Source organism: Stegodyphus dumicola, chromosome 5, assembly GCF_044657685.1.
Source record: "Stegodyphus dumicola isolate Sdum_Otavi_A_Nest chromosome 5, ASM4465768v1".
NCBI classification, from domain to species: Eukaryota; Metazoa; Arthropoda; class Arachnida; order Araneae; family Eresidae; genus Stegodyphus; species Stegodyphus dumicola.
The window spans coordinates 74,644,140-74,658,320 of NC_140772.1; the positions used below are offsets into that span (position 1 = coordinate 74,644,140).

Below are 14,181 nucleotides of genomic sequence, written 5' to 3' on the forward strand. Positions count from 1 at the left end.
AGAAAGTATTTCTCGAAGATATCTTTCATATTAGGTAGACTATCCTACTTAGCTTTGACAGAATCTAATAAATTCAAACCTATATATATATATATTAATTATTTACATTCTCATTGGTTTATTGTCTCTATTTATGTTTATTTGTATTTTTAGGCCGATTCCAACTTCCTTGAATTATACTAATCATCACAAAAACATTATTTTAAAAAATTTTATATCTTTATTATATACACAAAAATGAAATAAATTGTGATATATTAATTTCGTGAAAAGAAATTATACAACGAAGCATTTCAAATTCAGAATACAACATTAAATTTTAGGTATACGTCGTATCATTTATACATAGGATCATTTAATCAAAATCAGAGGTTAAAGCTTTAAAAGAAAAACTTAGTATCTAAATGAAAATTTAAACAAGTTTAACACATAAAATAAATGAAATAAAAGTTAAAAATTGTACAAAACGTTTCAAGGAAATGCAGTGTATTTAAAGAACTTAGAGGGATATTATGCTCATTTTTTTGGCTTAAACATTTAACCACATTCGTATCAAGTGACAAAATACAATCAAACTGTTAAAAGTATTCCCTTCAACCTAATATACTGAGTTTATTGGGCAACCGTAGACTTGGACAAACTTCTACTTAAAGTATGAAATTTATGTATAATATTAACTCAATCTTCACAAATAATCTTGTAATACCGCCGAAATTGGCATTCCTTGTAGTTGATTTAATTATGCTACCACTGAAGGATATGCAAATTTCTCACATGGTTTCTGTCAACAGGATGGCAAATATAGCGTTGTAATTATCGTCGAAATCTAAACTATTAAATTTATCATATAACAAAAGCAGCTCTTTCTTCTTCGTAATCCCATATTTGATACCTTTCTATTGTTCCAGTCTCATAGCTTAGTTGATTACAAGCTGCCAAGTAAGTGTTTTTCATAAGCATGGCTACCGTCATTGGACCTACACCGCCAGGAACCGGAGTTATGTAACTGACTTTTTCTACAACTCCTACAGAGAAAACATGAAAATTAAATTAAATGCGTTTCATCACAATACATGCACAAATCATAGCAATTATAAAATGCAAATTAAAAAAACATTGCTGTGATATTCCAGCTTAACACTAGAGGCCCGATGTAAACTTGCGTCCTTACAATGTGAAATGCTATGACTCGATGAAAACTTAACTTTATTTTATATGCAGAAATAGCTGTTTGTGTATGTATATAATTTAAAAATAACTGCAACTAAAATTGGATTTTCTTTTACAATGCGAAACATTAGCTCATGCAAAATATGGTATATAAACTAATCAGAAGATCTCATATTCTAAGAATCTAATTTTAATGAAATACAAACCAGGGCAAAATCATATAAATATTCACTTCTGTTCTTACTTAAAAATACTACCTATTGTTTCCAAATGACAAAACAATATCGTTACATTTAAATAAAATTAAATCTGAATTCTGAATTGTTTGGACGTGAATTTGGAACGTGAAAATGCATAGCATAAACAAAATATCAAAATGCTATTAAAAAGTATCTTGAAATTGAATAAGCTAAACAAAACAATATATACACAACTGCAATCTACTGCTACGCAATTTTATTATACTATTCGATTTTTTGTCTTTTAAATTAACGGTATAAACGTTATTAACACTTGTTGCGAAATATTACCAGGCAGGAAATTTCTTTTCAACGATTTATTTATTTATTTATTTATTTATTTTTGTACTGAGAAAAAACGCATTTATATGAGCTAATCAGCCCTATTAGCTTAAGATTTAATTCCCAAAAATTTAAAATATAAAATCGCAAATTTAAAGCAAGATGTTCGTTAAAGCTGTGCCAAACGGTGGGAAGAGAAACATACTAGGATTTTATTCCATTATAAAGGAATGTCAATTCTTTCAATCAGATATTGAAATCTTAACAAATATTTATAGTTGATCTAATTTCGTATTGGAATTGTTTACAAGAAATTTACGATCTGTAATTATTTTGTAGAGGAAATTACCCGGCAAAATGTGCTCAGCCACCTTGCTTGAAAAGCGTGGCAAACGTCACGCGACAACATTGCATACTATTGGAAGTTAATTGATCCATTCCGGAAACCCCTCCTTGGTTCCGATATCAATGTAGTAGTACCTTTCAGAATTATTCTGATAGTATTCGTATGGACCACCATTTCCGATTTATTCCGTTCCCCAAATCGGGATTAAACGGCAAAACACCATGAAGTATTTATAGAATATTAAAAAGAGCGCTAATGCTCAAATTTTTGGAAATTAATTTATTCATTATTCAAGAAATATTTACCTTCACTATGTGCACATTTTCAAGTCTTCTCATTTAAAAATCTGAATTTACCCATTCCTCCACTGGAGGTGAAAGACTGAGTTGTCTAAGAATTTCCTGCTATCCGTGTCCCCTCCTCTTTTTTTAATCTGAAGGGGCATTGTCCCTTGCGATTTTTTGGTCAGAACCCTAGAAACGGCGTATCACTTTTCAAGTTGTTGCCACTAAATACTATCGCCCTGTATTATATTTGAAGAAATTAAGTAATGAAGAATCTGCATAAATGTTTCTTGCATTGTGATGAAACAACGGTACCTAGAGCCATCCAATTTTGAATGACGTAATCCTACTGCGAATATGGGCATCTGAAAGCCCAAATTTGAAATTTGGAATGTGTTTTATTATCGATTTCATATTTTGTAAAACTTAACGAATTTTTGATTGGCAAACTCAACGATTTAAAAGTGAGCAAAAGCAACACTCTACGGGGGGGGGAACCTTATATCTCCAGCACGCGGAACTGTGTATCGGAAATTCTAAACATATGCTCATTTTAAAATGATTTTGCGACATTGCTGTTGAACTGAATTTTATGGTTTAATGCAAAGAACCATGATATTTAATAAATAAAGGTAACATACAAAACGTTAAAAAAACGCTCCTTTGGACGTAATTTAAAATTTAAAAACTTTCTTTTTTATTTTATTTATTTATTTATTTTTATTTTTTTATTTTTTTTTATTTATTTTTTTTTTTTTTTGGACCGGGGTGGGGTGAACCCTATTTAAACAAATTTGTTTGTCTAAAGATTTAATCAGTTGTCTAAAGTGATTTCCTTCTGGCAGTTTTTCGGTATAGTTTTAAAGTAGAACAAGCCACTGTGTTAGACTGGCATATGTCATTCTGTTGGTCTCAGTATGATTGATGGAGCACTTCTTGATTATGCCAGAGACTACTTTCCACTTCTTCTGAAGGTCTTTGGTTGATGATTGCAATGGCCCGAGTTTCTGTGTCTCCTTGTTTCACCGAACTGAAACTTCCTTCTAGTATTCCTAGTCTCTCTGCTCAAGGAGAGCCTTCAGTACTTTAATAGTGAGCTTATTTCACCAAAAAAGTAGTATGCAAACAGCTTTTACGCATTCTTCTCCTCAGCTTCAGTGCTGTGAAAACCATCTCGTCTACAAATTCATTGCCGTTCACTGATTTACAATGAATATAAGCAGGACACAGAACAAAGATGCGTTGAAGATCCTTTAATTTCTTATGGATAAATCTAGCATAGCGTCTTCAGTGTCAAATTAGTTATTCTAGAATTTTTCTGTTTATCATATCAGATGAAAGCTTCAAAGTGCCATCTGAAGAATGCTCATATGTACAGTCTTTTGAAGAAGACATTTATTTATTGGTCTAGTGGTTGAAACAATGATCTGATCTGCGTTTGAAGGAATTGTGCCTTTAAAACAATTATTCAAAATTATTCTTAAATTCTCAAGTTATTAAAAACGATTCTCCTCCGGGTCTTTCTGGTAGTCGGGGACACTATCAAGCAGCAATATTGTATTCAGTATTAAGCCTTTATCTATCAGCTAGCTCTTTTGTTATGTAGGAAGCAAGGGCTTCGACTATCCACTGTTTATATAATAATTGGGGGAACCTATCCTTTTTATTCGGTCCTCATACAAAAGACTACTTTGATTTATAATATTCTCATTTTTAGAAAGACTGAAATTATGTAACTGAAAAATAATGCAGATTGCACCTTGCAGTGCGTACAAACTGTTGATTCTTTTTTTAAGAAAATTTACCAGGAAGTAAGCATTTTCTTTGTTTTAGTTTCGTACTTTGGACATATTTTGCCTAATTTCGGAATATACCATACTGTAGTACTGGTTCGGTACGTGGAACATTTCTCGGTGGGAACACCAGTTCATGATACAGGAACATCTTTGCACAAGACTTTCATTATGTGGAGCATTTCTTTACCTAAAAACAATACTTTTAGTACTTTCAGTTATTCTAATATTAAGGTATTTGAATAATGAATACTTTAATTTACAATTTTAACTTAACAGTCTCTCATTTTTTCTTGACTATTAACTACGCCATTAACTTCAGAAAATATAATATAACCGTTCAGAAAATATAATATGACTAGCGGGCTGCAGCCAAAGCAAAATTAATAAGTTCTATGTACACCTGAAAAGCAAATGTATGAAAACATTTCAGGATGAATGAAATCAGTTCATTCTTTCCAAGCAACGACCAATTCGTAAATAATTTTTTATTGCCAATCCAGGAAACAAAAACTTTTGACACTTCAGGTTAATAAGCATGACGTCATGATTTAAATTTAATGTAATATAACAACATTTTTCAATATTAATAAAATAATTAACGTGGCAATAATATACCGTGTCAGTTATACTGACCTGAAAGAAAAAAGTTTCCAACAGCAGCTATTTATTTAAAATGCTGACATTTAACGAACAATTTTCGCCATACGTCACATGCAATCGCGTGCTTTCTTCAGCGTCAGAATACGACCTTACATAATAATAATATGTTTAATGTTTGGGCAATACTATTTTTATTTCGTATTTTGTAAAACTTACAGATTTTTTATTAACAAACCCTACGATATGAAAGCGAGCAGCGACAACACTTTTCGAAATAAAGCAGATTTTTATCTCCAGCGCTCGAGACTGTTGCTAATCGAGAAAATGAGTGCGAAAATGAGCGGTTTCAGAATTTCTGAATTAATATCTCCGCTGATTACAGTTCTTCGAAGATGATATTGGTCGAAATGGCTTCCCAAGAATTTTTGGAATAGGGAATAATATATATAATGTTTGGCAATGCTATTTTTATTTCATATTTTGTAAAACTTAGAAATTTTTTATTAAGAAACTCTACAATTTAAAAACGAGCAGTGGCAATACGTTTCAAAATAAAGCATATTTTCATTTTCAGCGTGCGAAAATGAGGGCTAAAATTGGCGTTTTCTGAGTTTTGGAATCCGGGGAGTTTGAGTTTGGAATCCGGGGGGTACCTCTCTCGAAGCTCAACTCTACGCCGTTCAGGAGGAGATAATGCTACAAACAAACAGACGTGCAAAGATTTTAATAACATAGATCAGCGGTTCTCAACCTTTTGACTAACACGTACCATCTAAACAAAAATTGTACAAAGTACCACCACCACTCTTGAACAAAGCTCAGATCGCATAAATTTACGAGTGTTAGAGAAAAAGCACAGTCAGGATGCTGGGGTTTTAATTTTTGAATTTAATAGTTAAAAATACATTGGTTCGTTGCGTACCACCTATTGTTCTCTGGTGGTTCGCGTACCACCGGTTGAGAACCCCTGGTATAGACTGTATTTTAAATTTTCTACATTTAATGTTACGTCAAGTTCTAATTATTTTCTATTAAATTCTTAGATTCAGTATCAAACGCCAAGCATAAAATGTCTTAAAAATTTATAATGACATTGAAGAGCTATGCGGAAATTCAAATGTAAAATGAATGTAAAAGATAAGATGTTTCTCTAATTACTCACTGTCAAAGTCTACATCTCCAACAAGCTTAGATTTTCCAGTCTGAGGATCTTTTATCCTGGTAATACCTACGTCGATGACTGCAGCGCCCTCTTTCACCATATCTGCTGTTATGAGATGAGGTATACCTGTTGCCACAACAAGAATATCGGCCATTCGAGTAAATTCAACTAACTTTGCTGCCGGTGTATGCCGGTGACAAACAGTGACTGTTGCATCTCCTAAAAATGAAATAATGTTGTATTTTCACATATCTGCATCACTCTTATAATTAAGTAACTGAAATGTAACGTAAAAAAAAAATCTAAAAGTTTTCTAATTTTAACAATTTCTCAATAGGTCTCTTTTGATGTTTAATATGGTTTCTCAGTAGAGATTATCCACAGAGATGGCCCAGCTGGAATACAGAAACATTTTATGCCATACTATATGAACGTACATTTTGCTTAACATGGGGGATTATATATCTTCTTATTTTATATAAAAAAATAAAATTAGTATATCATGAATTAAATGCATTTTTATTTAAATAAATTAAATGAAAAATTAAAGAATAACATTTTTAAAAACTGCACCTATTGCTTTTAAATAGCTTAGCTTGTTAATCAATAACAAATAAAATAAATTTGAAAGGCGTTTTAAATTTTGGAGAAGGGCAACAGACTCTAATTAAAGGAGACACAAAGCATTTAAAGTGAATGAACGCCAAATTGTATTTCGAGACTAATAACTCTTTTTGGCTAACATATGCATAAAATCATATAGGTATGAACATGAGCAAGACACAGTTATGCAAAATAAAAGCAGGAAAATTAAGAAAGATAATTTTATTTGTGTTCAGATCTTTAAAATTCAATTTTGCTACGCGAAATTCTAAAATCCAACACCATTAACCGACTAAATAAGGCTTTGACACCATTGAACGATTCCACCATTAACCGAATTAATAAGACTCTTCTGAACTCTGCTAAGTGTGGCTGGATCTTGCGTAAACTGCGTAGAAGCTTTTGTGATTTTCCTTTCGTGTAACTTAAATATGAGGACTTTCTAATCCCTCCACGAAGGCATTCATTTCAGCATATAGACAAACTTTGCGTACTTTTTGTATTCAACTAAATAAACAAACTTATTCCTTAATGTTTTCATTTGTAACACAAAGAATATTTAAAGCATTTATTGGATCAATTATAAAATCTTAAAATGGGTGAAATAATTTTTCTCTACTTTTTACGCAGCGGCCGAGCGGTAAAATCGCTGAACACTAGTAGTTCAGCCCGAGGTTCGAATCCCGCGAACGGGCTGGCTGCATGGCCGTGTTTTCGTGGTTTTCCCCATGTGTAACGTGTATATGAGCCAGTTTCCCTTACAAAGTCCTCCACAATAACATCCCTCCCCTTAGGTAGATAGCCCTAGTGTACTTTGCCGTATTCTCAATACACCAAATACACTTTTACACTTAAGTGAGGTGACAGCAGCCTTTTAAAAATAATCCATGTCTAATATGACTAAAATAAATAAAAACAGTCAGTATTCATTGTGTTTAATATATCCAGTCTATCGTATATCTTAATCGTTAAGTTGCTTTGTTGATATTGTTTTTCAACGTTCTTCTAGCAATATCCGTTAGGTTTTACTGCACAGATGAAAAAGGAAAAAGTAATTTTTGTTTCCATTATCATCGACTGCTTCAATAAAATCAAAAGGAAAATAAAAAAAAATAATAAAAATATATAGATATTTGAGCTAACATCGGTAGTGATAATATATACTGAAAAAACAGAATAGCTTACAAAATGTTATATATATTTAGTAACAAAATTCTGTAAGTATAGTTATAGCCTTGGAAATATCTCAAAAGAAATCAGCTGATCTATATTTCATTCTCCATATTTCATTGTTAAAAAATAAAATATTTTTTGCACCGAAAAATAAAATATTTAAAATAATGTTAGTAAATTATCGCGAATTACAGAAAGTAGTTACAAGGAAAGTTTCTATTATATTCAATGAAGCACTGCGCAACAAACTTCTATTAAAACAAACGTTTTGGGTATTGTAGGCTTTTATTCTATGCAATTTTCAAATTTTAATCTCTCACGGTCGACGTTATAAAAGACGTGAGCATCATTATAACATATAACTATAAAATATGTATTGATTTTATAAATATTTTTTACTGTAAAAGTTAGTTCAGTTCGCACATAAACAAAAATAAATTCGAAATTCAAAATTCGTTTTCTGCTAGATGCATATGTTGAGGCGCAGGATTATATGTGTTCAAAATTTGATAGCCCTACGTGTCACAGTCTTCCAATAGTGCAACACACTCACCTCTCAGATTGTTCATTTTTTTACAACAGAGAAGACTCTCTATGTATTTTGAGTTCCCTCATGCCGCTATACACTTAGAATCATTAAAGTCACTTCCTAGATTAAAGCTGGGACTTAAGAATATGGTAAACAGCAACGCTAACCGTTATACTGAAGAGAGCAACACACTCCACTCACCCACTTCTGCCATTGGATGAAATTAATACAGAACGAGTTTTAAATAAGTACTTGAATGATTTTTCGTATTCTGAAGTCATTCCATAAATTAAATTGCCTTTAATCATCAAAGTAAAAATTCTCTGCAGCTTAATGTAGTTCTAGCCAAAAAGGAACTTAATACAGGTCTCCTTAAAAAATGAGGTTTTTTTCTTCTTCGAATTAATATTTAATTCCTCTAGCATGTGGAAATTCAATACAAGCATTAGTTAACTGAATTTGATATTATTCTTTTACATTAGGAAAACTAGAATTTGAAATGCATTCTTGAATAGTATAGCGATCAAGACTAATTGTTTTAAAATATGAATCCTTGATTCAAAAGCAATAAGGAATATTTGGAGAGAATAGAACATCATCATCGACAAGTTTAAAATTTATTTAACCCCCATTTCGTCTAATATAAGTTGTGCAGAAAGTATGGAAAAAATACCAAGAAGCTTTACCCTTTTAAAATTCTTTAAAATCTTTAAAAATTCCATAGTCTACAGATAAAAAAGCAAACTGAGTGTAAATTTTTATTTATATTTATCTCGTTCTTAATTGGTAGTATTTGAAGTTTTGTTGATCCGTTGCATTTCATGAAATTGCCAGCCCGCTGAACATTTTGAAAATTGTTTTTCCCTTGGAGCATCAGCATAGCGAAAATTAATGAATGTCCCCAAGGATTACCTTGTTTTGAAAAACAACTTATTCAATATCTTTCTAAACAGAAGTGGTAAGTTCATTAAATAACCTGCATAATAATTACGGAAATAAATGTATTCATGAATCCTACAGCTATGTAGTATCCCTTTTTGTTTATGCTCTAAAAACCTATCTTTTAAGCATGTCAAAATATAAATGTTTTTTGAATCCTTAATGTATTTCCGTTGTTATCCCTTCATAAAGTAATATATTTAATGTCCAAGTTCTTAGCGGTTTTTTTTACCACTTCACTTAAATAAATATTATATTTATATATTTTTATTTCTACGGAATTTATTCATCTTCTAAGCCGTTTGTTACCAACTTTCAGTTTAACCGCAACTAAATTTCCTATTGCTTTAAAGAAGAAGAAGAATAAATGATGAAACAACAATTTAGTAAGAAAGCTAAAAGTAACAAATTCTTGCAAACAACATTTAATAGCACTTACCTTGTAGAGGCATTAGGATTTTTTTGGAAGCAAGAGAGATGAAAAATTAACAATTCCCTTCGCCGGGAATATAACCACGGACCTCTGGAATACCGGCCCAGCGTGCGGAACCACTACACCACGAAGGCACGCCAAGAAGGTGGGAGAAATACCTTATATACTCCCCTTTCTAAAGGACGACTGGGGTTTTTAGGCGAACCAATCGCCAAATCCTGGGTGGGAGAATTCTCATCCAACACCCTTTTAGTTCGGGTTTGTACTGTTTTACTTTAGTATTTTCGCGCATTAAGCTGCTGAAAAATTATCAGTAAAGACATAAAGTAAGAAATTTAGAACTAATTTTTCGCAAAGACCAAAAATTGAAATTCGTAAGTAACAAATTTCAAATAATCCTATAAATGCGATAACGAATTTAAAAAATGTCAAAACAAAATCTCTTCAAACAAGAAATACCCCAATTCAAAAGATCAATGAAGTTTAAAGAAAAACGAACATAATAGAAAAGGAATTCAATCAACTTTCAATGCCACTTCCTCAGGAGGAGGAACACTGAAATCAATTGAAATTTCTCTTCCACAAAAATCCTTGCTTTTTCTTATCCAGAATTAGCCGATGAACCATTTTAATTATAATAGTTCACCCGAAATATCTGGCTTCTCCCCAAAGCAAGGAAAAACAAAGTAAATTCTAATTATAATCTTGTACCTTAAATAAAGGAAATTTTATTTAAAGAATTGAAAACGTAAGTGAAATAATAAAATACTTCAGAGATAAATTCGAATAAAAATTTTACCTTTAAAAAATAGCACATAATCCAAAGAATTTTAAACGTAAGTGAAATTACAAAACTTTAGTAAAAGACTTAATTAAAAAATTAAATAAAAAAATTAGTTCTAAGTTTCCTACTTCGTGCAAAGTCATTAAACTTATAAAAGCTGCTGAGCCATAACTTCAAAAAGCTGATTTTACAGCCATAAGTTATAAAAATTACTTTTCTACTTATAATTCCTAAAATACGAATGTTTAAAAGTTAACTTTACAATTCTTACAAAAAGGAAGTTATTAATACTAAGTTTCATCTACCTTTAGGAAAATAATTTAATTCAACCTTTTAATAGCCTTAATTTCCAGCATGTTATACAGCTTTTCTTAAAGGAGTTTTGAAAGAAATCATTACCTACATATATACACAAAACAGACGATTGGTGGCAGATTGTGAATACGGCAAAGCACACTAGGGCTATCTGCCTAAGGGGAGGGATGCCTTCGTGGAGGATTTCCTAAGAGAAACTGGCTTGTATACACGTTAGACATGGGGGAAAACCACGAAAACGCCGATGCAGCCAGCCCTTTCTCGGGATTCGAACCTCGGATCGAACTACCAGTGTTCAGCGATTTTACCGCTCGGCCGCTGGTGGGCCTCACGAAACAGAAGAACCTTCAAACCTGCGACTTCTGAGATTTTAAAATAAAAAACTTTGTTTTAAAAGATTTTTTTACGAACAATTTTATTTTAGCCCTAGGAAAATAATAAAATTGTCAACTTTTTCCATTTTTCCTGAATCCTCGTTTGTAATTTAAAAAACATTCTTGCAACATTTGCAGGAACGCCAGAAAGGAAAACATGCATGATTGCAAAAAAACCTTCTTGATGTACAATTCATTCTAAATGTCCGTTTTATGCAGTCCTCCAAAATAAGTTAAAACGGAGAGAAATTTTTCAGATTAATATAACAGATATCTACTGAAAATACTATCAACATTAATTTATTTTTAGATATATTTTCGAGCAAAAATTAAATAATTAAATAAATAAAAATTAAATAAATAAAACTAAACATACAAACACAAAAATTAAATAAATAAATCTAAACATACAAACAAAAAATATGCAGCCATACTATCTATAAACATGTTAATAAAGGTTAATACATTGAATACTCCAACCTTTTAGCTTTAACTGGTTTGAAATAATTGATGGAGTTTGAAAGCCTTAAGCAACTAATGGTGAGACCAAGCTTTGAACAAACAACTTTGGTGAGAATGTGTTATCAGAAATGAAGAATCTGAAGCTTCCAGGTTGTGCGACAAGAATTTCAGAATCACGTGCCTGCCTCAGTTTGAAGCGTTTTCATTGGGAAAATTAAATTCCAAAAATAATCTACATTTCTTATGAAGACAATAAGAACCGAAGTGTGCAATTATGCAACTGATACTTAGCAAGGTATGCAGAGAATGCGTAGTTTCTGAGAAGAATGTTTAGAATGATAAGAATACATTTAAAAGCATTAACAAAATATTCTTCATTTCAATTAATTCTTTTAAATTTTAAAAATAAATTATATATTAATAAATGCTGATTTAATAATCATTTAAATTTTTTAAGCTAACCTGTATATATTTTCAGTTTGCTGCAAAATATAAGAGACTGTAAGACAGAATCATTTCTCTTACCTGCTTGCGTCTCTCCTATTCCATCAGCATGAAGTAGCATGGCCATTGGCATTCCGACATTTTTTGATCTTCCACAAACTACGGCATTTTTACCAAATGTTTTTATACCTGAAATATGGACGCTGTGTAAATTATATGTATACTATGTGATAATGCAATTAACACAAATCTAGATATCGGTCATGCGGCCTATGGCCTAACGGTTACATTTAGCACAGACCTTAAGTTTAAAGGCAGGACTGACTACGGAAAAACGAAATCCTGTTTTAACAGCCCCCATTAATTTAAAGACTTAAACTACTTTATACTCTCAATTTAAAGACCATGTCAATAAGTCAGCCTGTTTCTGTTCGTTTTGATTACTAGTCAGTCAGTGCGTCGTTGACCTGCTACAGTACTGTGACGGTACTCTTTCGCGTCGGTGAGTTGTTTTGTTTGTGAGTTCGTGTTGTCGTTTACCACGGCTTCTAAAAAAAGGTGTTGCGTTAACGTTAGCGAATAAACGAAAAATTATAGAGCAATCAGATAAAGTAGTTATGGGTAAAATTTAAAATTGTAGCAGACACCTACATCCTGAGTTTTTGTACAATGCCGATGAAACCGCTCTTGTTTGAAAAGCTCTGCCTAAAGCCACTTTAACATTTAAAAGGGAATGTAGTGCTCCAGGACATAAAGTTAGTAAAGCCATGTTACGGTGCTTATCTGTGCGAACTCTACAAGAAGCCATAAAACACCCCTTCTTTTGATAAAGAAAGTCAAAAACCCCAAGAGCATTTAAAAATGTGAAAAAGCTTCTTCTATAAAAATCACTCAAGGCTTGGATGACTGCAACATTGTTTACCGAGTGGTATGAAGAAATGTTCATCGCCGAAGTGAAAAAGCACCAAAAGCCAACCTGAAAAGAAGGCAGTTAAGTGATTTTGATTGCTGATAACGTACCAACTCACCCCACAAGAGAATTGTTGGAAAGATGGAATGGTCAGTTTACAACAATCTTTTTTACCGCCAAACGTCACAAGCTTGTTGCAACAAATGGACCAGTCTGTTATCGAAACCATGAAACATCATCACAGAAGGCAATTTTTAAAGAAACTTTGATAGACAGCGAAGAAGAGAACGTGTGTTGGCTAACCACAAAAAAAAATTAATTTGAAAGATTGCGGTTACATGGGGGCAGAAGCTTGGAGCTTGGTTAATGAAGCCACAGTAAAACGTGCGTAGAACAAGTTGAAAGGCATATCAACTGAAGAAGAAAAGGAAAAGAAGAAAAAAGAAGCTCAAGAAAAGGAAAGGGAAGAGACAGGAGAAGATGAGGATGACGTGTCACTTGAGGAATTAAGAAATATTCTTTTAAAAATTCATGGATGTTCAGAAATTAGTGCTGAGGATAGAGCAGAATGAATGGTGTGTGATTCGTCAGACCCTGGGTTTCAAATTCTAAATGATGATGAACTTATTAAACGTGTGAGAGAAGAAAGTGTCGAGGAAGATGATGACATTAATATCGATGTTGAAGCAGACAACGGGACCATCATCTAGTGAAGCGATTGCCGACCTTGAAACTCTGCTGAAGTGGATGGAGCGTCAGCCCAAGTGTGACCACATGTAACTTCTCATTGTCAAGTGGATGGGCGACTTGGCTGCCCGAAAACGGATGAAGACAGTCAAACAGCTTACTTTGACCGAAATGTTCAGCAAGCAATGACTTTCAGCCACTTGTAAGTACTATACAATGTATAAATGGAGAAGTCGATGGGACTATATCTGTTTAACTATGTTAGCCACCAAGTAGCCCCATTTTCCGATATCTATCACCTGCATCAGACTTAAAACATTAATGTGTATTTCTATTATGAAAATCAAAGTTTAATATTTTCTTTTCGAATTTGATTTTTTCTTGTTTGGACTAAATGCGTTCTCTACTGCAGTTTGTAGAACGTTTTCTGTTCTCTCAGTTCTACTATCATCCCCTTCAACTCTTCCAAAAATTTCAAATTTGAGTGTAAGTTATTTAGAGTTTAGATTCCCGTAATTATACAAATAGAAAAGGTACTGAGAGAGAGACCTGGTAAGTGCGTAGATTGCTTCCAACTGTGACCAAATTTTTTGGCTGGCGTCTTTATAGCTGATTGTTAAAATGACAATGACATTTTGTTGAATTTTCA

General features: G+C 32.4%; 1 protein-coding gene across 2 annotated transcripts in view; it reads right to left on the minus strand.

Annotated features, from left to right (window-relative positions):
- Positions 1-197: 197 nt before the first annotated feature.
- Nmdmc (NAD-dependent methylenetetrahydrofolate dehydrogenase) overlaps positions 198-14,181 on the minus strand; it is a 30,716-nt gene continuing 16,732 nt past the window's right edge. For both annotated transcript variants that reach the window (XM_035377580.2, XM_035377578.2), the window contains 3 exons: positions 12,017-12,124; positions 5,880-6,098; positions 198-1,025 (listed from right to left, as the gene is read on the minus strand). In XM_035377580.2, the coding sequence (XP_035233471.2) occupies positions 844-1,025; positions 5,880-6,098; positions 12,017-12,124 (509 nt within the window). In that variant the 3' untranslated portion in view covers positions 198-843. The remainder of the gene's footprint in view (positions 1,026-5,879; positions 6,099-12,016; positions 12,125-14,181) is intronic.